Consider the following 20,463-nt stretch of genomic DNA (forward strand, 5'->3'; position numbering starts at 1 on the left):
AAACGCGTCAAAGTCGCGACGCGTCGGGACCAATTAAGGAAAGCTGGGGCGGCGGGGTGCGGTAAGTGGTCCCCGACCATGCCCAAGTCAATGCCCACTCTTTTGCTATAATTCTTATAATTCTGCCAGGGCGGTGTGAAGCTTCACTTACAAGACCAAATATGGCCGACGACACTTTCACCATTTCTTGAGATTTCATATCACAATCAGTTACAACTTTATTTTCACTTCTCTCGCAGAAAATTCAAAGTCTGTGACGAATCACTATACACTGCAAATACTCTTGCTGTCACCAGTTCACTCTGGGAAAGCTAGTTCTCCATGGATACCTCTGCCATGAAATCCCAGGGGCGGGTCCACTCCTGTGCCTCTCTCAACTACATACAAGTGCTTTAGGAATCCCATGTGTCATGTCAACTCATTCTCTTTTCGGGTTGAATCGCAACTTTGAATACCATAAAAGTGACAGTGAAAATGCTGCCTGCTTCAGCCAACCGGAGCTCAGTGCTCTCCTATTCAACTATTGTGCCTGTACCCACTCTTGTTTGCCCACTATCTTCTATCCCAGGTACCCCTATCCCACTGAAGCAAACGCACTTGACCACTTGACAGACATATTTTTGACCACAATAGGACCAAAAAAGTCCTGGGAATCATTCGTAGGCTCGGTCTGACCAACCAGATCCTTCGACAATGCGGAGAGTTGCCAGTCCAGCCTCCCCGTGGGGGATGGGACTACAATGCCCCAGATCTGCCGGCCGCACTGCACGAGTGGAGCTGCTATTGTTTATTCAGATTCAATTCAAGTCTTTTGAAGCTATTCACAGGACAATACCTAGAATCAACTTCAGATGCAAATCGATGACCACTTGTGAGGCCCAATGGTGGATCTGTCTGTCCGTCACTCGCATTTCCTGCGTCTATAAGAATCCCGCATTCACCCAGGTAGATCCGGTTTTTGATTTGGAGACTTTCTCCATTTGTCAAAACTAGAAATAGCGACAACTAGAGTCCAAATCCAAACCAAGTTCATCCACTCAAGATTCTTCCCAAATTTCAAGCGCTACCCCCTTTTGCAACAATCGTTCAACCTCTCTATACCCTGTCACATATCAAATCACCCCGGTCAAGAAGTCCAAGAAACCATGTCCTTCACCCCGAGCAATAGTGACTCTTCTTCTCAGGTTGCTCAGCTCACCCTACCTGCAAAACCACAAGGCGGTCTTCTGTTCCCTCGGTCCGCCGCCGCGATGGAGATGACACCAGCTCCTGATTGTAGGTTTTCAATGACATCTTTTCTCTTTCTCGAGGCAACTCGAGGCTAAATATGGCATCTGACTGACTCTGAAATCTTAAGGCAATATCAACTTCGACGATTGGGCAGGTTCTTGTGCCAATGGCGTCCAGACCATGACACCTAGTCCGGAGTGTCAGCCGCTGTCAAGCTACGATCTCAACATGAGCCAAACCTGCGCCGATATCTCAACATTGGCCATGGACACTCAAGCTGAAGTCATAATGGCAGCACAGTATTCCCTGCCAAGTGAGCTCGATGGTCTCGGTCCCATTCTTGACTTCAACACCATGGCAGAGGAAATGCCCTCGGTCATGGCACAAACCCAAGTGGGTGATCTCGGTTGTACCTTTGACTTCAACACAATTCCATCGCAAATCGCTCCCACCACACCATCTAGCTTCATTGTACCATCAACACCTCCATTTCAGCCGTTCGAGCTCCCGGCCACGCCCGTGAAGGCACCTTCCAGGACTCGCCTTCCCAACAGGGTATCCAAAATTTCGGCTACCCAAGCGCCTTCGAGCAGCAACAGCAACGGCTTCAAGATCCCACCGCCATCTGCCGACCAGCCGAGGACTTGGCACACGTGGGCCCCTTGGATCAACTCGCTGACGGAGGACGAGCTGCGCAAGCTCGAGACGCGACAGCTCGCCCCGCTTTACTACCCAGAAGGTATGACGGCTGAGGAGAAGAAGATGACGAGTGAGGCCAACCGCAGGTTGCAGCAGGCCAAAAACTACAAGCGGCGCCAGATCAACAATGCCGCCGCCGCCAAGTCGCGTCGCAAGAAGGTCGAGGATCGTGATCGCGCTCTCCAGGAGTGTGAGCTCCACAAGGAGAACAGTAAGCGCCTCAGCGCCGAGCTCGAGGCTGCCCAGTCCACGATTGCGCACCTCAGTAGCCAGTTGGCTAGGTTTGTTGGTGCGTGAGCGGTTCTTGATTTGGCCATCAACCGGCCACTAGGATATGTTTGTCTTTGACTTGCCTATCGTCTTTTCCTTTGCCCTTAAGTGGGTGGTTGGCACCTCTTTTATGATCTCTCGACCTATGAATACCCTATCTCTGCTCTTGCTCTAGCTTCATTATTGTTTTGCTTCGCACTTTTGACTTGATATATCTTTTTTGTCCTTTTGCTCTCATCGGGTCCCGGCTCTCTTCTTGTCTTGCGCTTGAAAATTGAGGCAGCCTTTTGAGCGTGTGTCGGCCAAGGCATTGCCTCAACGGTAACTCGGGATTTGTTGGGTCAGTCGGCATCTCGCACGGAGTATGGCTAGGATTTCTCAGAATGCTTCTATAGATGAGGATACGAAAAAATCGTCGGTAGGTTTGTTTTTCTCTTTAGAAAGGCGTGTTCTTTTTCGTTTGCACTGTATTGGCCATATTCTTAGATGATGCTCTAGAATTATTTTTGAACTGAAGATCAAGTTCCTCTCATCTCTGCAACTTGCCTTGATAGCTTAGTGAATCTAAATGACTGTCTCATTGATGTTTGCCGGTTATATCATGTTCTAATCTTGGCCAGCATGAGATTTACTTCATATCTCTAAAATAGATTCTGCAGGAAAGTGCAGAGAATCAGAAAGCAACTGTTCTCATCGGTTTGGAGGGCGGTCATAGCTCGCTAGGTAAGAGCTTCTGGCAAGAAAGACATCTGGCAGAAACAGTGGAAGGGAGTCGAAGGATTGTGTTGCCCCAATAAGCTGGCTGTGCAAAACAAGCAGTGTTCTCGATTTGGGTGAACTCTGGCTGCCTGCATGCTCTGGATGTCGTACCTATGCAGCGCTCCTGAATTTTGTATGTAAGCGGGCAGGTAACTGAAACAAAGAAATTTGTTAGCATTTGCAGGGTCTTTTCCAAAACTTCAAGTCTTTGTAGTGTTTTCCCTCATACCATGGTTTCGGCGGCCTTGTTGAGTTCAAAAACCAGATAACACATAATTATATCGACTGAAGGGGCCGTAATCATCGTGAGACAGCAAGAAAAAGCGAGCGATGTTACAAACAGCAAAATGGGCACCCGGAATAGCACCGGCTGGTTCAAAACAAAATTTTCAGGCAGCGAGCCGTCGCAATTAAGGAGGGCGAGCAAAAAAGATGTAATAACTCGGAATTAAAAAAAAACATCAAAAACGGATACGCAAAAATCGCAACAGTAAGAAATAGAGCCGCAATAATAATAAAAAGAGCAGAGAATCGTAAGGCAAAATACTACAGCGAGCAGGAGAAAGGTATGAAAAAAATCAAGAATGCCATAAGCAGGAGGTATTAATATAGTTCGGCGTGTCTTCGCCATTCTCCGGTTCTGACGTAACGAAGATACGATCACCCCCGGAATCACCTTTATTGGACACGCTTCTATTTAGGGTGAGATATTGTTGGTAAACCATTGATATGGCCAAAAACGCGATATTATTTGGATTTATCTAATTTGAAAGGGGCCGAAACGAAAAAAAGAAAAAAAAAATGGTGAGTTGGTTGGATGATGGAGCGTGGTACACTTACAAACACATCAACATCAACCTTTCCAACCAAGCTCCGTTGCTCGTTACTCGCCGATGCCGGGGCTCCTGCACCAACCGGCTTCCTACATATACCCGTGGTTTAGGGCCAATCATCACCAGAACTGTGCAAAAACGAGGCACCAGCCCTACAAATTTGTCGATTGATCAGGGCATCTCTTGATGCCTAGTCTACCGCCGCTTTCACCACCTTGAAACCATAAAACATATCTTGTTCCAAGCTCTGGCTAGCAGTGCCAGCTCAGCCAGAGACATCAAGCAACAGGACTGGCTCCATAACGTCCCAAAGCAATCGCGCAGGCCACTCTCACTACCGAATTTACAGTCTTGCCGTATTTAGCTTGTCACATTCGAGCAGGATGCGTGAATTGACATCTCTGTACCACAAAGGCCTGGCTTTGTCATTTGTACATACGTCGTGTGTCGCATGGTCGTTTGAGCTAGATCAGTGATTGATCCTACGATATGAGCTGGGAAATTTGCCCAGTCGTCGCAGCGAGCCCGACTTAACGGCCCAGAAATTTGTGTTGTTGCTCAACAGTCGCTCGTCGGCAGCCTTGTCAGCCCCTGATGCTCATCATTTATGAGTAGAAAGACCGATTCAGAGGATACGTGACTTTTCGATCAAACCCATCCCATACTTGTACCAGACTTCAGAGTCGTCATAAATTTGTTTATTTTCGACAGAGTTGAGAGACTCAACATAAATGATGCTGACTAGCAGTCAACAATGTTCGTCGTAATTTCGTTACATGCACCTCCCTCCCGGCTCTCTGATCAATAAAATCCTGCAGGGCTAGCATTAATAGCGTCCCGCCCCTGAAAATGTATCTTATCCTGGTCTTCACTTTGTGTCTGGATGCGGAGGAGGCTGGTATTGCCCTGGTGTGTATTGGCTCGGCGGTGGAGGATACATTGGCTGCTGCCCTGGCGGCGGCTGTGGGTACATGGGCTGCTGCCCGCCATATGCAGGCTGAGGATAGTAGGGGTACTGCGGAGGAGGCATCGGCGGGCCCTGCTGGCCATCTACCTTGTATGGGAACTGACCCAGTTCGGCCTGCTGGGCGTAGGGTCCCGCTGGGCCCTCGCTCCTGCAGGCCTTGACGAAGAATATCATATGGACAAGTGTCAAGACCCTGAGGGAAAAAAAAGACACTGATCAGAAAGTTGTCGGGTCACACACGAGTGTGTTTTAATGCTTTGGGAAGGGATGCAGAAAATGGGCAAGGAAGAAACTCACGACACGACAAATGAAATGGCCGTGACCGCAGCCATGACACTGCCCTCTTTCTTGAGTCTGGCGCTAAGATCACCAAACCGGCTGGTGTCGGTAAACCTATCGGCAGCGAGGAACCAAAATCGTGTGATTCTGATACCAAAGACCCAGGTGGCGGCCCAGAAAAAGACGCTGAACCCGTACGAGACAACAAAGAGGACGCGGAAGAAGAAGCGAGGGACTCTTTTCTCTACCACCAGCGCAAAGACGTATAGCAACACAGTCTTGACGGCCTATGATAAGAGCTGGTGATGTTAGTATGTAGCACCTAGGAAGGTAGTTGTGCATGATGGTACTCGATGGGCCTGGAAACAACAGGTGATAGTGGCTGTAAAAGAAAAGCCCAAGTCGACGTACGGTGAAGATGAATAAAGCTGCTGAGCCGGGGCCAGCAAAACGGCGCTCGCCAAATGTCTTGATAATGGTGATAGCAAACGCGGAGAGTCCCACGATGACGAGTGAGAGGAGGATCATGGCCACCTTGATGCCAGTGAGCCATCGCGGCTGCCCTGCCGGAACGCCATGGCTCATCAAACTTGTCATGTACATTTTTTCTGGCGCCTAGTTTGTGATGGGCCTAAGAGCGGAGGTGATGTGTATAGGAGCAGGCTGCCGAATATCAGGAGCGCATGTAGAAAGGATGGATGTTAGCCCATAAAGATGTTTGCGAATCTCTACTACTTAAAAGACCGAAATATGGGAATTCAAGCCTTGTGGGAATTTTTTAAGCTTTTTTCGTTTCAGCATCCTTCGGGTAGTACCAATCACCATCATATTCGCCGGTTTTACATTAGAACAGCGATATGCCTGCTTCTTCAATTTTGGCTCAACAGAGCTTGGCTGTAGTGAAAGCTTGTTCTCCGCCTTTCCGGGGTCCTACGAAGTACATACGAACGTACCGTACTTTCTTGATCTATAAACCTGGCCGCTCATGGTTTGTCCGGCATTGAACACCGGAGAGTTTAATCTCATATCCGGCAACGCAACTGGAAACCACAGAGAAACCGTATAAAGGCCATCCTTGTCCAAAGAGTTTCTGATCGCTACCGATTGAGACCAAAAATCATAAATCATGCAAACATGCATTAAAGGATAGAGCCGCGAGGCCTCAATCGCGCAGTGCCTCATAGTAACCAGATTATTGGATATCGTCTCAACCACCCTGGGGGATGTGCATGGGCCAGACGGGATGTACCTGGAGACGCACACGAATACGTATTGAAACTAGGTAACTGTGCGAATTCGGAAACAGATCGGAAACTTCAACGACGGCGGTGCCCTGCAAAACCTGATTGCCGGTTGCAAACAATCATAATTAAACAGGCCATCTTTGGGATTGAAAATGCGGGGATAGGTTACTTACTAGGTGTATGGTGTTTGAACGATGCTGTCGTGGACAGTGGCAGACTTGATAAGGCAAGTGCCAGGGCCCAAGGAGCGTGCGCGGTGATTTAATGCGATTTGATGTACCCTGGCCTCTGAAACGGCAAGATCTTTCAATGTGCGTGCTATTAGACGACGTGGTTGGGGGAAGGCACAGGTTTTGCAAACGAGCACCTTGTGCGTTGCAACGTTGAACACAGGGAAGGAGACCCCTAGCGCTAGCGCAGACCACTCACTAGGTACCTTACCTACAGGTAACTTACGAAGTACCTACGGAGTTGTCTAGAGCTACACTAAACCTCATTGGATTCAAGCCTTGCCCCAGTCATCAATCACCTCTGATCAACTCGTGTATGTTTCCGTCGGAAATCGGAACTCTTACGATGCACAAAATAACTACCTACCACGTACATCAGTTTTGAGTAAGTAATTGGTTCCCAACATCGGATGACAAGGCAGTCAAGCTCAAGTATCTCCGAGCTCAAGCTTTTTTTCTGATACTGCTACGAAATCGACAAGAGAAAATTACCGTCAGATACCTAGGTACATACCTACCACCCAAGAGCCAATTGAATAAAACTGATCAAGGAAAGTAGCCTCAGTGTTACAGATCTAACATCAGACAACAAGTCTCGAATGAGGTAGCCCTTTTCAGTCAAAGGCCCAGTCAGTTATCCTACTAAACACTCTCCAACGTGGTGATTTTCAAACCCTGCATTTCACCTTGACTTCTCCACGCCTCGATGCGCCTCACGTACTCCAACAACCCATGTGACAGGGGACTTGCTCTCGCACTTTTGAGTGCCTCCTCTGGCGTCAGTTTTAAAATATCTCCTTCCGAAGTGAGCAAGCTAGGCGGACATGCTGCCACCACGGATCCATAGGTGGCACCCTTTAGGATCTCGCCCGTCCACTCCTCCTCGGCCTCTCGAGTCACCTCCACCACCACCTTTTGCTTCTCGTGGCCTCGGCACACCTGCGAGACGATGTGCGCGATGTGCAACGACTCCTCTGCCAGCACGTGGCTGAAATTGACCGTCGTGCCTGCCTGCGTGTTTCCCAGCCAGAAAAGGTTCGGGAACCCATGCGAGCTGACGCCGTGCAGCGAAGCTGCCGCATCCTTCCACTTTTGCGTCAGGGTTTGTCCTCCCCGGCCGATGACGTCTAGACCTACAAGAAGCGATGGCTCTGAGGCCCCGACGGCTCGGTATCCGGTGCTGAGAACCAGCACGTCTACCGGATACTCGGTGCCCGCCACCACTACCCCCTTTTCCGTAACACGCTCTACGCCTTTTCCGTCTGTGTCCACCAGCAATACGTGTGACTGGTTGTATGTCTGTAGGTACTCGTCATGGAATGTCGGCCGCTTACACCAGGTGGGATACCAGTGTTTCAACTTCTCCGCCGTCTGAGTGTCCTCGACTAGCCTGTCGACCCGCGCTCTGGCCCGCTCCGAGCCTGGCAACTCCAAGGCCACATATTTCCCAATGTACTCGGGTATTGCTTGCGGCGTGGGCGGGGGAATGGGTCCTCCTCCAAGGACACTGCACCAGCCATCCAAATCTGACCACTCGTCGTCCACCAGCTTCTCCTCCACCCCGCGCAGCGTTCCACCGGAGGCCATCCACCGAGCGTTGCTCTCCTGTCGCCTCTTTTGCCATCCTGGCCCGGTCGCCACCTTTTGCCGCCACTGCTCAGGTTTCATTTCGTGCTGGCCGCGCTCAAAAACTTGTGACGGTGTGCGCTGGAAAACAAATAGCTCTGCCGCATGCTTGGCCAGGACCGGTATGACCTGGACCGCGGTTGCGCCGGTGCCGACTATGCCTACACGCTTACCTTGAAGCTTTTCCAGAACCGGAAACGGCTCATCACCGCTCCCACCGGTGACTTCGTAATCCCAACGCGATGTGTGGAACATTTGGCCACCGAAGCTCGACAGCCCATCCAGCTTAGGTGCCTTGGGCACAGGGAAGAGTCCGCTCGCCAGGATGACGAAGTCGGCCTGTACTTGTAAGTGGTGTTTCTCTGACCCGCCACTACCCCTGCGCGTAGTCATCTCCACCTGCCAGACGAGCTCCTCGTCATCCCACACAAGTTTGTCGATGTGGGTGCGGTACATGATGCTATCCTGGAACCCAAACTTCCGAGTCACGCCCTCCAGGTACGTACGGATCTCACAACCCGGCGCGAACCGCCGGCTGGGCATGTAGTCCATCTCTTCGAGGAGCGGCATGTAGATGCTTGCTTCAACGTCGCAGTGGAGGCCAGGGTAGCGGTTCCAGTACCATGTGCCTCCGATACCGCCCGCCCCATCGACCAGCTTGACGTCGCTGGGGCCGAAGCCCTTCTGAGAGAGCCGCACGGCGCTAAGAATGCCACCTATGCCGGCCCCGAGGACCAGGACTCTGACATGGTCACCATCCTTCAGGGCCGGGGTGGCGGCGTCGAGTGCGGCATGGTCTGCCCACGGGTCTTCAGCCAGCGAGCAGATCCGGGAGTCGGTGCTGCTGTGCAGGTCCTGGAATTGGGCGTTTCCGTCAGGACGTACTCTTTTGGCGGCCTCTTGGGCGTACTTGGCCATTTGCTCCTGCAGCGAGCGCGGGTCGATGGCAGTGTTGCCCTTGGGGATTGTCGGAGACGCTGTCATTTTGTTCCTTTTGCTGGTGTGGTATTAGGTTTGGTTGAAGCCGGCAGTCAAGCAACACGATTCATTCACGGAGACATGTGAAGCGAGAAACGGACGAAGAATTAAGTACTCCCGAGCGGGTGGATTGAGTGATTTGTTCCATTACGCGGAGAAACGTGTGAACTCATAAGTGACATCTGTCTGGGACCAGCCCGCACCAGGTGTGGACTCCATACCAAGGTTTCTTGCTCTGTGCACGGCAATCAGAACCTGTCAGGGATTGGGTCATGCGTAAATTTAAAGCAAGCAGCATTACCAGGAGGATCAAGTTTAGCTGCAGTGTGTTTCGACCTTGCCATAGTACTTAGGGGTGTATAGACACTCGTCAATGTAACCTTGGCAGCTTTAGCCTCGCTTGATTGTCGTTGCGGTTCAGTCCAGAACGACATGCATTGTACACCATTTCATTATTGGACTACTTCTAGACTAGTTCTAGACCATATTTGCCTGCCCCATACGAAAGATATTAATGGTAGTATATTCTTTGAAGTCACCCTTTGAAATTGAGACCAAAGTTGGTTTCGTGTGCCTCTGGAATGCTTGAAACTATGAGACTAGACCCAAATGTCCTAGGACACAAAAGCTTTATCGCAATTGCTGGGACTTACTCCGGTGGTATTTTCAACTGTGCTGTGGCGAAAACATTTCACAGCGAAGAAGTGTGTGTGCGTGTCACTCCAAAAAAAAAAAAAGAAAAAAGAAGAAGAAAAAAAGAGATGCAGGAAACGGACCGGGTTATGGGAACACAAAATCCCTTGGCGTAAAAGTTACAGATTCCCCTCCAGGACTTACTTACACTACAGCCTATCAAGATGCCCTTTGCGTAAGAATTGACGAACCCACTCGATTGTGATGACCTCCACGCCAAGCCATGCCCATGTCCACGAATCATGCCTGGCATATAAGTAGAGTGTATATTTGCTTCGCAGGCACTTCCTCTTTGAGTAGGTAGCGGTGGTCTGAAAACTTGGCCGATGCACAATGAAGCAGAGGTTCATATCAGATTGTGCATGTATGGTGGCAAGGGGGGTTTTTTTTTTCTTCCTCCCCCTTCTTTTCTTCTTCTTTATGATTTTTTTAAATCATAACAGCATTGAGTTCACAAGAAACGACAAAGACAAAATGAGGAGTCGCGATAAGATAAATTCATTCTATTCAACGCATCCTGTCCGACGATAATAGGCTTTCGAGGTCCTGGGGGAAAACACAGTGTTTAGATGGCGATGAAAAGGCATCCGCGCCAAAGTCTAGTCGAGATACGTAAAAAAGATTAAATACGAAAATATTGCTTTGCGCCGCCACTAAAGCCAAAAGAAGAAGAAAAAGAAAAAAGAAAAGACAAAGCAGGTTTCCACATCCTTCCTTTCACTTTCTCGAATGCACCAGTCTACCGCGCACCCAGACCCTCTTTGTGTTCCTGTCGTCCCCGTTGAACAGCCACTTGGCGATGCGCTCCTCCCACGTCTCCCAGCCAAAGATGTCGACGTTGCTCTGGTGGTTATCCTCGCCGCTGGCCGACGCAGCGCCCTCCTGCATGCCGTCGTCGCCGACGCTGCCGAGCGCGACGAGCTGCGCGTCCCAGTCGAAGCCGACCTCGAAGGCGCCGACCCGACCTTCCAGCCCGACCACGGCCGCCCCGCCCCGCGTCGCCAGGTACAGCACCTCCTCGACCGACAGCTTGGCCGAGTCGTCGCAGCAGTCGCCCGGTCCCGCCAACGCCACATGCCGGCTCACCAGCAGCGCCTGGCGCGCCGCGTCTAGGATCGAAGGCGAGTAGCCGCCGCTCACGTCGGTGCCCAGACCGACATCGATGCCCTTGTCCAGCAGCCAGCGGACCCGTGCGGCGCCCGAGGTGATGGAGCTGTTGCTGCATGGGCAGTGACTGACCTTGGAACCCCTCTCGGAGATGAGCGACGCCTCGGCCTCGGAGAGGTGGATCGCATGCGCGAGGATCGTCTTGTCGGTCAACAGTCCGTACCGGTCATAAACGCCGGCATAAGTCTCCCCGACGTCTTCGACGATATCGCATTTGCTTCCATTGACTCCACCGCAAAACATTTCCCGCACCAGCTCGATTTCACCCTTGTTCTCGCTGATGTGCGTCTGTACCGGCAGCCCCGTCTCGGCGTGCAGCCTCCCCAGCGCGCCCAACAGCTCGACCGAGCAGCTCGGTGCGAACCTAGGCGTTATGATTGGTTTGACCGTCTGAAATCCCGGGTCAATCTTGCTGATGTGGGCGATGGAGTCCCTCGCTGCTTGCAAGCTAACCTCGGCGCTCTCCTCACGGTACCAGTCCGGGCTTAGCTGGTCCATGCAGACCTTGCCGACGAGGGCTCGCTGGCCAGCGGCCATGCACAAGTCCGCGAGGAGGTTGGTGGACGGAACGTCGATGGTGGCGTAGTAGGCCGCGCAAGTCGTGCCGTGTGCCAGCGTCTTGCTGATGCAACGGCCATAGACCCGGCGTGCCTTGGCGGGGTCGGCCAGCGACGCCTCAAGCGGGAAAGTGTACGTAGTCAACCAGTCGAGTAGTGTCGACTTGCCAAAGATGCCTGAGTTTGGGTACTGAGGCGCATGGATGTGGGTATCTGTATACGGATTTGCATGCTTGGTCAGTCAGCCGGTCAAGTGGAGGGTTGCTTTCGCTCTCTCAATTCTTGGCCTACAGCTTCCTCTCAGGCTCAAAAGAAAAAAAAGAAGAAAGCAAATAGCCATGGTGCACCAATGCTTGTTTGGGAGGGAAACCCGAGCGCCAAGAAAAGAACTTTGCCATACCTATAAAGCCAGGGAAAAAGAACTGCCCTTCACTCGTAGAAATGACGTCCACCTCATCTTTAGACCATCCAAGGCGCGGGAATAGGACCTCCTCGGCCCTATCCCAATCGCACTCGTCTTCGATCGCGACAATAGTGCCCTCCTTTGAGACACATATGGCGGCCTTGTGGCGATACTTCAGCTCCGCCAGCGACGTACTGTGGATGAAGGTGCCGAGAAATAGTTTGTGCTTGCCGTCTCCTCCCGTGGGGGTTTCAACCGTTACAGGTTGCGATGTGAGCACACCATCGCCGTTGCTCTTGGGGTCACAGTTGCAGCACGCAGTTTGAGCGGATGCCATCTGGTCCCCTCTTTCGCCGTTGAGATGAAGGCTACTGTTGGTGCTACCGACGACGGCGGCGGCGGCAATACTGGGATGGAGCTCCCCCATTTCCTACCCAGAACCCTCTTTTCCTAATTAAGTTAAGGATTAAAAAGAAAAAGAAGGAACGAAAAAAAAAAAAAGAACACAAAAATCGAGATAAAAACGGGTGTAGAAATAAAATATCTACACTGATCCACCGCACAATCGAATCGCAATATGCTTTCTGATTGGATGTTTGGTTTTTTTTCTTTTTCTTTTCGCTCGGTACTTTGTTGCGAATTTACGGCGTGCGTGTGTTGCTGATCAATGTGGTATTATTGCTACTTACTGCACGTCAACCGAAACAAGTCGCATGGATCTTGTCGGGGTCCAGAAACGTGTTGGTCTCCGATGCGGCGCGGGGTTGCGTTTGTTATAACCGCTACCGAGGTGCGTAACGTATTTGTCTGGGTGCGCTTTTAAGGTGAGTGACTACTCTGAGATAAGCACACGCACTGTATCAGTATCTGATATCAGAAGCTTACGTGTAGCTTTTGAGACCTGGCCCAGCTGAATTCACCATCCGCCGCCACCACTTAAAACAATGAGCAAGCTATTGATTCAATATTCTGAACCAATCGCCGTCTATTGATACCTTCTTAGTCCACGCTAATCAGACTTTAATTCGGGACAGGACTGTTAGCAACAGTCTGAGTAGGCTTCTTTTCTTGTTCTTTTGATAACATTCTTCATATTACCACTCATGTTTACATGTCGGAAACAAACACATTGCGGTTTTCAAGATTTTCCGACGAGAAATCAAAACTCCAAATATCGGTAAAACAAAACCAACAATAGCATTTCATGTCTATTTTCAACCACTCCCCAGCGCCAGCCCTAAAACAGATCTAAGCCAGTTTCAAAGCATCCTATGAACAGAACAGTAAAAACATTAAAGGTAAAAAAAAAACAAGCATAAAACCACATAGATGCTGACAAGCCACCACAGAGTATCTTCGTGTAATTACTGCGGGTTTCCAGCTTACCCAGCCCAAAATAACACAAGTATCATAACTTCTTGAATATTGTGCCATCCCACAAAACTCGTGCCCCGGTCACGACACCATTTCGGTCTTCTAGTGGACTCCGTTCGCGCCGTTGGCTTCTTCCCCACCGTTTGCGGCTGTCTCGCCGTCAGCCTCTCCCGCACCGTTTGCGCCGAGGCCAATGGTGGACGGGACCGCATTCTCGTTCTGGTACTGCTCCCAGTTGGCCAGGATTGAAGCAATGCGAGGCGAGTTGGTCAACCTATAGACATCCTCAAAGTACTCCTTGGTGAGTGCGAAAGGCTTCGCAGTCACATTGGGAATGTACTTTCCGAGCAGTTTTGAGGGATCAATGGTTGTCTTGTTGATCTTCTTAAGCAGGAATGACCTGAACGGCTTTACACCACTGCGCAAAAAGGTCGAATGGAAAGGCACGTCAATTCCACGCAGAGGAATGGTTGCGAAGCCCCTCTCGAGCTCCAGGGGCTTGGGCTTGGCCTCCGTCTTCTCAGCCGACGCCTTGATGATCTCCTGTAGGTGCTGTTTGACATCCTCGACTGTCATGGCAGCCTTCATGGCCTCAATGTCGATCTTCTGTGCCTTGAGGTAGTTGAGCACGTTGGTGAGCGTATCAAGAGCCCGAAGATCTCCGGCGCAAACGTATTGCATGTTTGCGATGTTGTAGTTGACGATCTCGAGTAGCCAACCCGTTCCCTCGGCGATGTTGCCGACGACGAAGCGGAGAGCTTCCTCGTTGAAGGTCTTCGAGATGCGGCTCGGATTGACGGCGCACATCGAGTAGTTGGACCTTCCACTGGCGTCACGCTCCACAGCAACCTGCATCGTCAGACCACGGTAAAAAACGACAGAGACCAAACTCTCGATGGGCATGACATCAGCCAAGGCAGCAAGAGCCGAGTATTCACCCAAAGAGTGACCGGCAAAAGTACTGTCGCGAGGGACAAGTCCCTTAGCCTTCATATCTTCGAAGCTAGCCTTCTCCATCAGTGTTAGGGCAGGCTGAGTGAACTGTGTAGCTGAGAGCAGGCCTGTAGGAGACCGGTAAGTGTAGGATGTTGTCCTTTCGTTGATATCCTTGAAGATGCGCTCAGACTTGATGGTTCCGTCTGCAGCAACAGTCTCGAAAGTCATGGCCATGTAGTTGGCGCGAATGGCCTTGCCACGAGGACCTCCAAAGTGAATGGTAAGCTCCTTGGGGTTGTTCTTGACGATGTTTGTGATCGCAAATCCTGTTGTTGACGCATTAGAATCACCTCACCAAATGGTATCAAGCAAAAAAAAAAAAAAAAAAAAAAAAAAAAAAAAAAAGATGCCGGATGCTTACCGTATGTGTCCATCAAGTACTTGTCTGCGCGGTCCCAAACCTCCTTGGCAACCGGGCTGCTCTCGTACAGCTCCATACCCATACCTTGCTCTTGCGAACCTTGTCCAGTAAAGACGTACGCGGTCACGGGCTGCTCAACCTCAGCCTCTCCAAGAAGCACCTTGTCCTCAGTCTCCTTGTTGATGACCTCAACCTTGACGATCTTACGTCCAGCAACCATACCAACATGCTGTAATTTGACCAGCAAGTCATCGTTGGGCAGCACCATGCCGACCAAGGATGCGTGGAAGCTCCTGACCCTGCTGTTGTCATTTTCAGCTGCCCAGGTCTCAACCAGGCTACGCACCGCGGCACTAGAGTACATGCCGTGGGTGATGGTACCAGGAAGATCGGCATAGTTGGCGAAAACACGAGAAACGTGAATGGGGTTGTAGTCGCCGGAAACTCTGGCATATGTCTCGTTCGAGGCGGGGGCGCGAAGCTGGAGGGGAGTCTTGCCACTCAGCGGAATTGGGTTCTCAAAGTTGATGGGTTGCTCAATAGAAGAGCCGTTTCGCTGCAAGAAATCAATCACAGGGTTTCCGTGAGATGTGCCAGCTTCATACTCGACGCTGCCAACTTGGACGATCTCCTTTGTGGGCAGCTCTACAAGCACCTCACCGCGAGTCTGCACACTGCTGAACACTGTGGTGTTCTTGAAACGGACAAGAGACTGGAGACGGAAGATGAGTGTCTGCCCCAACAAGTCCATATTGACGCTGTCTTCGAGGGTGAACCATTCCTTCGAACGCAGAACTGCAACGTCCTTAGACGTCGCGAGGTGGATCTGCATTGGTGTCTCGATCTTGCTCTGGAATGTGTTCTCGAAGTCGGTGTAGGTTCCTCGGTACAAGAACTGGGATGTGACCTCCATGACTGGTTCGCCATCGCGGCTGATAGTACCGCAGACCTCGACCATCTTTCCAGATTCCTGAATGACAACAGCGTTGACTCGAGAAACTGTGGAAACCTCATCTCCCTTCTTCAGAGGCTCAGCACCTGGTTTCATCCGGAACTGGTTGGAGAGGTGAACGAGGTTGAGGAGATCACCATCGATCTTACGAGGGAAGATGGGCTTGGTGATTGCTTTCCAGCCGACAACGATGGCAAAGTCCATGGGCGCATACATGACCTTTCCAGGTCGGTCAACAAAGGCCTCACCCGTGTTGCCAACCGCGTGGACAAAGTCGTTGATGGCTTCGCTTGTCACGACATTTTTACCACCGTCAAAGGCACTGTCGACGTTGGCATCCAGTTCAAGTTTCTCATCGCCAAACCAAGCTCGCCAGTAGAACTCCTTGATGCGGTCATTGCGGTCATCCATAACCTCGTGCAAAGGAGCATAGCCAGCCTCAGGCTTGTAGATGAACTTGAGAGGCAAAGAAACTGGCTTGCCCAATGCGGTGGTGTCTTTGATCAGCTCCACGATGATCTCATTGTTGCTTGAAAGGCGAGCAACCAGCACATCGACGTAGTGGTTGTGTCTGGGTTGCTCCCTAACAATGATTTGAGTCGATGCCGGGTCCTTGGGGTAGCGAACTTCGACAAACAGACCACGGCAAGGAGCAAAAATGCGCCTCATCGGGTTACTCTGAAATTTGGTACCTTGGACAATCACCTCCGACATCAACAAGGCGTGGCGCCATGAGCGGGTCGGTCCGGCAATGAGCGACAACCAATGATCTGTGCTAGGCATGGTCTGAGACGGGGACAGCGAGATGCGGAAAATGTCTCTAACACCTCTTTCCTCAGAAACGCTCAACCCATCAATCGAATCAACATCAGGGAATTCACGCTCCATGAGCTTTCCTCCAAAGTACTCAATCGAAGGGAGATTTGATGTCTTTCCTTGGTACAGATCCTTGCTGAGACCGGCAATGTGACCTTCATGCACGCCGTCTAGGATGCTCTGGATAGGCTCGTCAACCACAGTAGAGTAGCGAACGGCCATCGGGCCCTGCAAGATACAGGTGCGCTGGACGTCCTGGTCCATGACGGCCTGAAGGTCTTCCGACTGCCACAGCGAGTCCTTCTTGAAGTAGAAGTCAAAATTGCTGTCAAGAGTTGGTACGAAAACGACAGGCTTCTGGATTGGCCTCAAGCAAAGTTGAAGGAAGTGCTGGACATCCTGAGCGTTGATTAGCTGATCCTCGGCCTGAGGATAGTGCGCCAGGATCTTTTCGACAGTCTCAAAGGGGTGTGTAAGATCTGCGTAGTGCTGTAGGAGAGATGGCTGCCCAGAGCTTTGAACAAAGCGCTCCTCGACTCGGTGAATGAAGTCACCAGTCAAACGCATAAAACTGGGGTCAATCCAGCGAGACTCATGCTTGACGTACATGAGCTCAACCATGCGACGGACAACCTCGGCGTATGTCATATCCTCGAGGTCGACGGCCTCTCCTGCCTTGTTCTTGCCGAACCAAACCTTGTGGAAGTCCTTGTTCAGCTTCTCGATAATGTAGCTGCGCATTTTCTTGAGCTCCGGGACGCGCTTTTCTTTGGGCAGGCTGAAGATCTTCTGATCCATCTCTGCCCAGAACTTGACACCACGTGTAGCAATCTTGTGGATGGGCTCTCCCATTTCCGACAGAACGGTAGTGATGCCGCCTGCGACGCCATTGTAGGTCTTCTCCCATTCATCATCACCAACGCCAGGTGCATCGACAATGGCTTGCTTCGCTGCCGGTGCGGTGTGCGCCTCCTTGGCAACCATGACTCGACTTCCGAATAGACAACCATCGAAAGGCATGGGCGGGTACCCGAACTTTCTGGACCACTCTCCAGTGATGTAAGGGTAAGTGTCCTCGGCGCCACCGAAGCCACTGCCTGCAATCAGGATCAAGTTGTCACATTTGCGAATCCTGTTGTACATGAGCAGAACTGGCTGGTGGAAGTCCTCAAAGGAGTGATGTCCACCGCCACGACCTCCAGTCCACTGCAGCATGACTGGGAAAGTGGGGTTGGCATTGGCGATGTTGATGACAGCCTGAATAGCATCTGTTGATCCCGGCTTGAAAGATATGTGCTTGAGACCCAGAGTTTGAATGTACTCGTTGGCAACCTCGATAGAGGGCACACCAGCACCGATAGTGAGACCCTCAATAGGAACGCCCTGAGATCTAAGACGGCCAATCAACGGTATCTGCCAGGCCATTGCGCGGGGGTTGACATAGATGAGGTTCACGCTGATACCACGGCCAGCAGGGATTGCCTTCTCAATCTTGAGGAGGGCATCGGTCATCATCTTAGGCTCGAAGTAGCCACCTCCAGCCAGCTCAATATGATAACCAGCGTTCATGGTCGCCGCAACAAAGTCCCATTGGACAGTGCACGGGGTCATACCTGCTACCATGACGGGGGGGAGTCCAAGCAGCCTGCTCATTTTGGTATCAACGTAGGTGCGGCCGGTGGCAGTCTTGATCAACTTGGGACCATACTCCTTGACCCAATCGATGGCGTACTTGACTGCGTGCTCCTCATCCCTGTCAAAAAGCTCCGGCTTGTAACCCACCTCTGTCACAGTTCCAGCGACAGAGCCAGCGAGGATGACGCGTACTCCAGTACCATCCTTGTTACGGCTGGTGAGAATTCCCAACCCGGAGATTCCACCTGGACCAAAATCAAGAACATGGGTTGCGCCGGGAAAGACGGTTGCCTTTTCCCAATGGACTGGGTCCCGAGTGATTAGCCGGATCAGCGTGGGAACGATGTTGCCCTTAACCTCCTCTCGAATGTCTTTGCCAGTGTGGGTGTCAAAGACGGGAATCTTGAGGTCCTTCACCTCAAAATGAGTGTACTGCAGGTCGTTATCAATCATAGAGGTAGCTTCGGCCAAGTACTTGCTGTGGAATGGCGCAGTGATGGGCAAGAACCTGTTGACAAAGCGAACCTTTCGCTGAGTGTAAGGTATCCTGTTCTGATCAAGACCGGTAGGAGCCTTGACCTTTCTGAGCTGGAGGTTAAGACCATAGAGGGAGATGGGAGGGCCGGTGACAACCATGTTGCGGGGGCTGTTGATGAGAGAGATGGAGATGTGGCGGTCGGCGGGGAGGTACTCGTTGGTCTTGTCAATGTGCTTCTGTACTTCGGCTTGGGGAAGATCCCTGATGCTAAGCATAGGAGTGGGTGTTCCCTCTCCATTGTCTACGGAGTCTTGAAGAACCGACGGCGTGATTGAAGTGCGGGGGAAAGTTTGCTGGCTGCGAGCACCAATCCAGAACAGAATCGTCAAGGTCTTCTTGACAATGGTGGGCCACTCTTTCCAGGTATCGGCAGCGGCTGTGGCGGCTGCAAGAACAATGCCTTGGGAATGACCCGTTGCACCACTGAATCTCTCGCGCAGAGCACTTGGGGGAACACCCAGCACTTTGCAGGTCACCTCGTAGTGAGCAAGCTGAACCAGACCAATCAGAGGAAAGCTAACGGGCGCGGACACTAAGTAATCAATGTCCGGTGTAGCCTCGGGCCTGTGAAGCCATGACATGACATCAAGGCCTTTGGAATATAGCTTCTCAGCCGATGGATCCTTGGACAGGTTTTGAAGCAGCTCAGCCGAGGTGGTGATGAGCTCCTCGATAAAAACGCGGTAGGTTGTGTGGAGCTCACGGAGCTCTTCAAAGTACTCCTCAATGTTTCCTTGTCCTCCAAATATGGTGTAGATCTTTGCCTTTTCCTCAGCCGACGCCCTGAAGAGGGCAGACGCATGGGGCTTGATGGCGCGGTTCAAGACATATCTGGTGGCAAAATAGCTACGAATGACTTCCAGCTTTTTGGCGTCAATGCCAGGCAGAGTGGCTGCCAGAGCGTGAACCTCGTTGCCTCTAAGGAAGACACGCTCAAACTCGTTCAGGAGAAGCTTCAGGACCTCCTCGTAGGAGCCTTGGGCATCGTCACCCTCCTCCTCAACTTCACGGGCGACGAATCCCATGTACCTCGCGACGAGCTCAGGGACCGACGAAGGCTCGTCATCTTGTGCCAGCTCGTCCGTGGGAGCGGGCAAACTTGCACTGAAACGGTCTTTGAGCTGAGAGGCGTGGAAGTGCAGATTTGTGGGTATTAGGAAAGACGTCTCGAGGGAGCCATGTGTGAGGTTCAGTGGACGGAGTGAAGCCGACGACCGCGGCGTGGAAACGCCCGTTTGAGGGCCAGTGCCAGTGCCGTACATGTTGAGGTTTGTCACAGTCTGCCGGTGTAGCTCTGAGTGTCGGTGGGTATCTGTTGGAACTGGTGAAAGGTTAGAAACGCCATCCAGAACCTTTTGTGTGAACCGGTGGAGGAAGTTTTCCTACCTTAGGGTGCAGTCCCAGTTACTCAGTCAAGAGCAGGGACTCGGAAAAAGAATGTGCGAGGAGTCTGTCACGTATCTCCTGTCTCGCTTAGGTGTCGGGGAGGTGTGTGCGATGTAGTATTATTTTTCTGGGCCTTCACGAGGGGGTTCCAGTAGTGGAAAGAAATCTAGGGAGGGAGGGTATCGACACAACGGAGCTTGAAGCAATTGACCCGAGTTGGAATGTTTTACAATGTACAAGAGGGGAACCTTTGTGCCTAAAGGTAAATGGGAAATGGAAATTGTTTATTCCCAAGCTAAACGTCTCCAACAAAGCCTGGCACCTTGTCAAGCCAAACGTGGGATGAAGTTGCCGCCTTAAGCTACTCAACACTACAGACGGGTGCTGGCCAACCCAGCAATTGCTTCTCGCCAAAATTTTCAGATGAATCTTTGTTGGGAAGGGTCTACGCAGTACCCCTGCATTGTTCC

At 51.4% G+C, this 20,463-nt stretch overlaps 5 protein-coding genes across 5 annotated transcripts; 1 reads left to right on the plus strand and 4 right to left on the minus strand.

Annotated features, from left to right (window-relative positions):
• Nucleotides 1-1,145: 1,145 nt before the first annotated feature.
• PgNI_06780 (uncharacterized protein) lies at nucleotides 1,146-2,226 on the plus strand (the record flags this gene model as incomplete). Its single annotated transcript, XM_031126800.1, has 2 exons — nucleotides 1,146-1,275; nucleotides 1,358-2,226. 2 exons carry the CDS (start codon nucleotides 1,146-1,148, stop codon nucleotides 2,224-2,226), a joined length of 999 nt encoding a protein of 332 aa, XP_030980731.1.
• A 2,433-nt stretch (nucleotides 2,227-4,659) lies between these two features.
• PgNI_06781 (uncharacterized protein) lies at nucleotides 4,660-5,640 on the minus strand (the record flags this gene model as incomplete). Its single annotated transcript, XM_031126801.1, has 3 exons — nucleotides 4,660-4,951; nucleotides 5,056-5,324; nucleotides 5,449-5,640. 3 exons carry the CDS (start codon nucleotides 5,638-5,640, stop codon nucleotides 4,660-4,662), a joined length of 753 nt encoding a protein of 250 aa, XP_030980734.1.
• Nucleotides 5,641-7,153: 1,513 nt separating this feature from the next.
• On the minus strand, nucleotides 7,154-9,121 carry PgNI_06782 (uncharacterized protein; the record flags this gene model as incomplete). The annotated part of the gene is made up of 1 exon (XM_031126802.1): nucleotides 7,154-9,121. One exon carries the CDS (start codon nucleotides 9,119-9,121, stop codon nucleotides 7,154-7,156), a length of 1,968 nt encoding a protein of 655 aa, XP_030980727.1.
• Nucleotides 9,122-10,319: 1,198 nt separating this feature from the next.
• On the minus strand, nucleotides 10,320-12,376 carry PgNI_06783 (uncharacterized protein). Its single transcript, XM_031126803.1, has 2 exons — nucleotides 11,933-12,376; nucleotides 10,320-11,745 (listed from the first exon to the last, which is right to left on the minus strand). The coding sequence occupies exons 1-2, from the start codon at nucleotides 12,360-12,362 to the stop codon at nucleotides 10,526-10,528; spliced, it is 1,650 nt and encodes a 549-aa protein (XP_030980728.1). The 5' UTR covers nucleotides 12,363-12,376; the 3' UTR covers nucleotides 10,320-10,525.
• Nucleotides 12,377-13,048: 672 nt separating this feature from the next.
• Nucleotides 13,049-20,364, minus strand: PgNI_06784 (uncharacterized protein). Its single transcript, XM_031126804.1, has 3 exons — nucleotides 19,994-20,364; nucleotides 14,667-19,928; nucleotides 13,049-14,571 (listed from the first exon to the last, which is right to left on the minus strand). Exons 2-3 carry the CDS (start codon nucleotides 19,867-19,869, stop codon nucleotides 13,412-13,414), a joined length of 6,363 nt encoding a protein of 2,120 aa, XP_030980725.1. The 5' UTR covers nucleotides 19,870-19,928; nucleotides 19,994-20,364; the 3' UTR covers nucleotides 13,049-13,411.
• Nucleotides 20,365-20,463: the final 99 nt, after the last annotated feature.

Source organism: Pyricularia grisea (genome assembly GCF_004355905.1).
Source record: "Pyricularia grisea strain NI907 chromosome Unknown Pyricularia_grisea_NI907_Scaffold_4, whole genome shotgun sequence".
NCBI classification, from domain to species: domain Eukaryota; kingdom Fungi; phylum Ascomycota; class Sordariomycetes; order Magnaporthales; family Pyriculariaceae; genus Pyricularia; species Pyricularia grisea.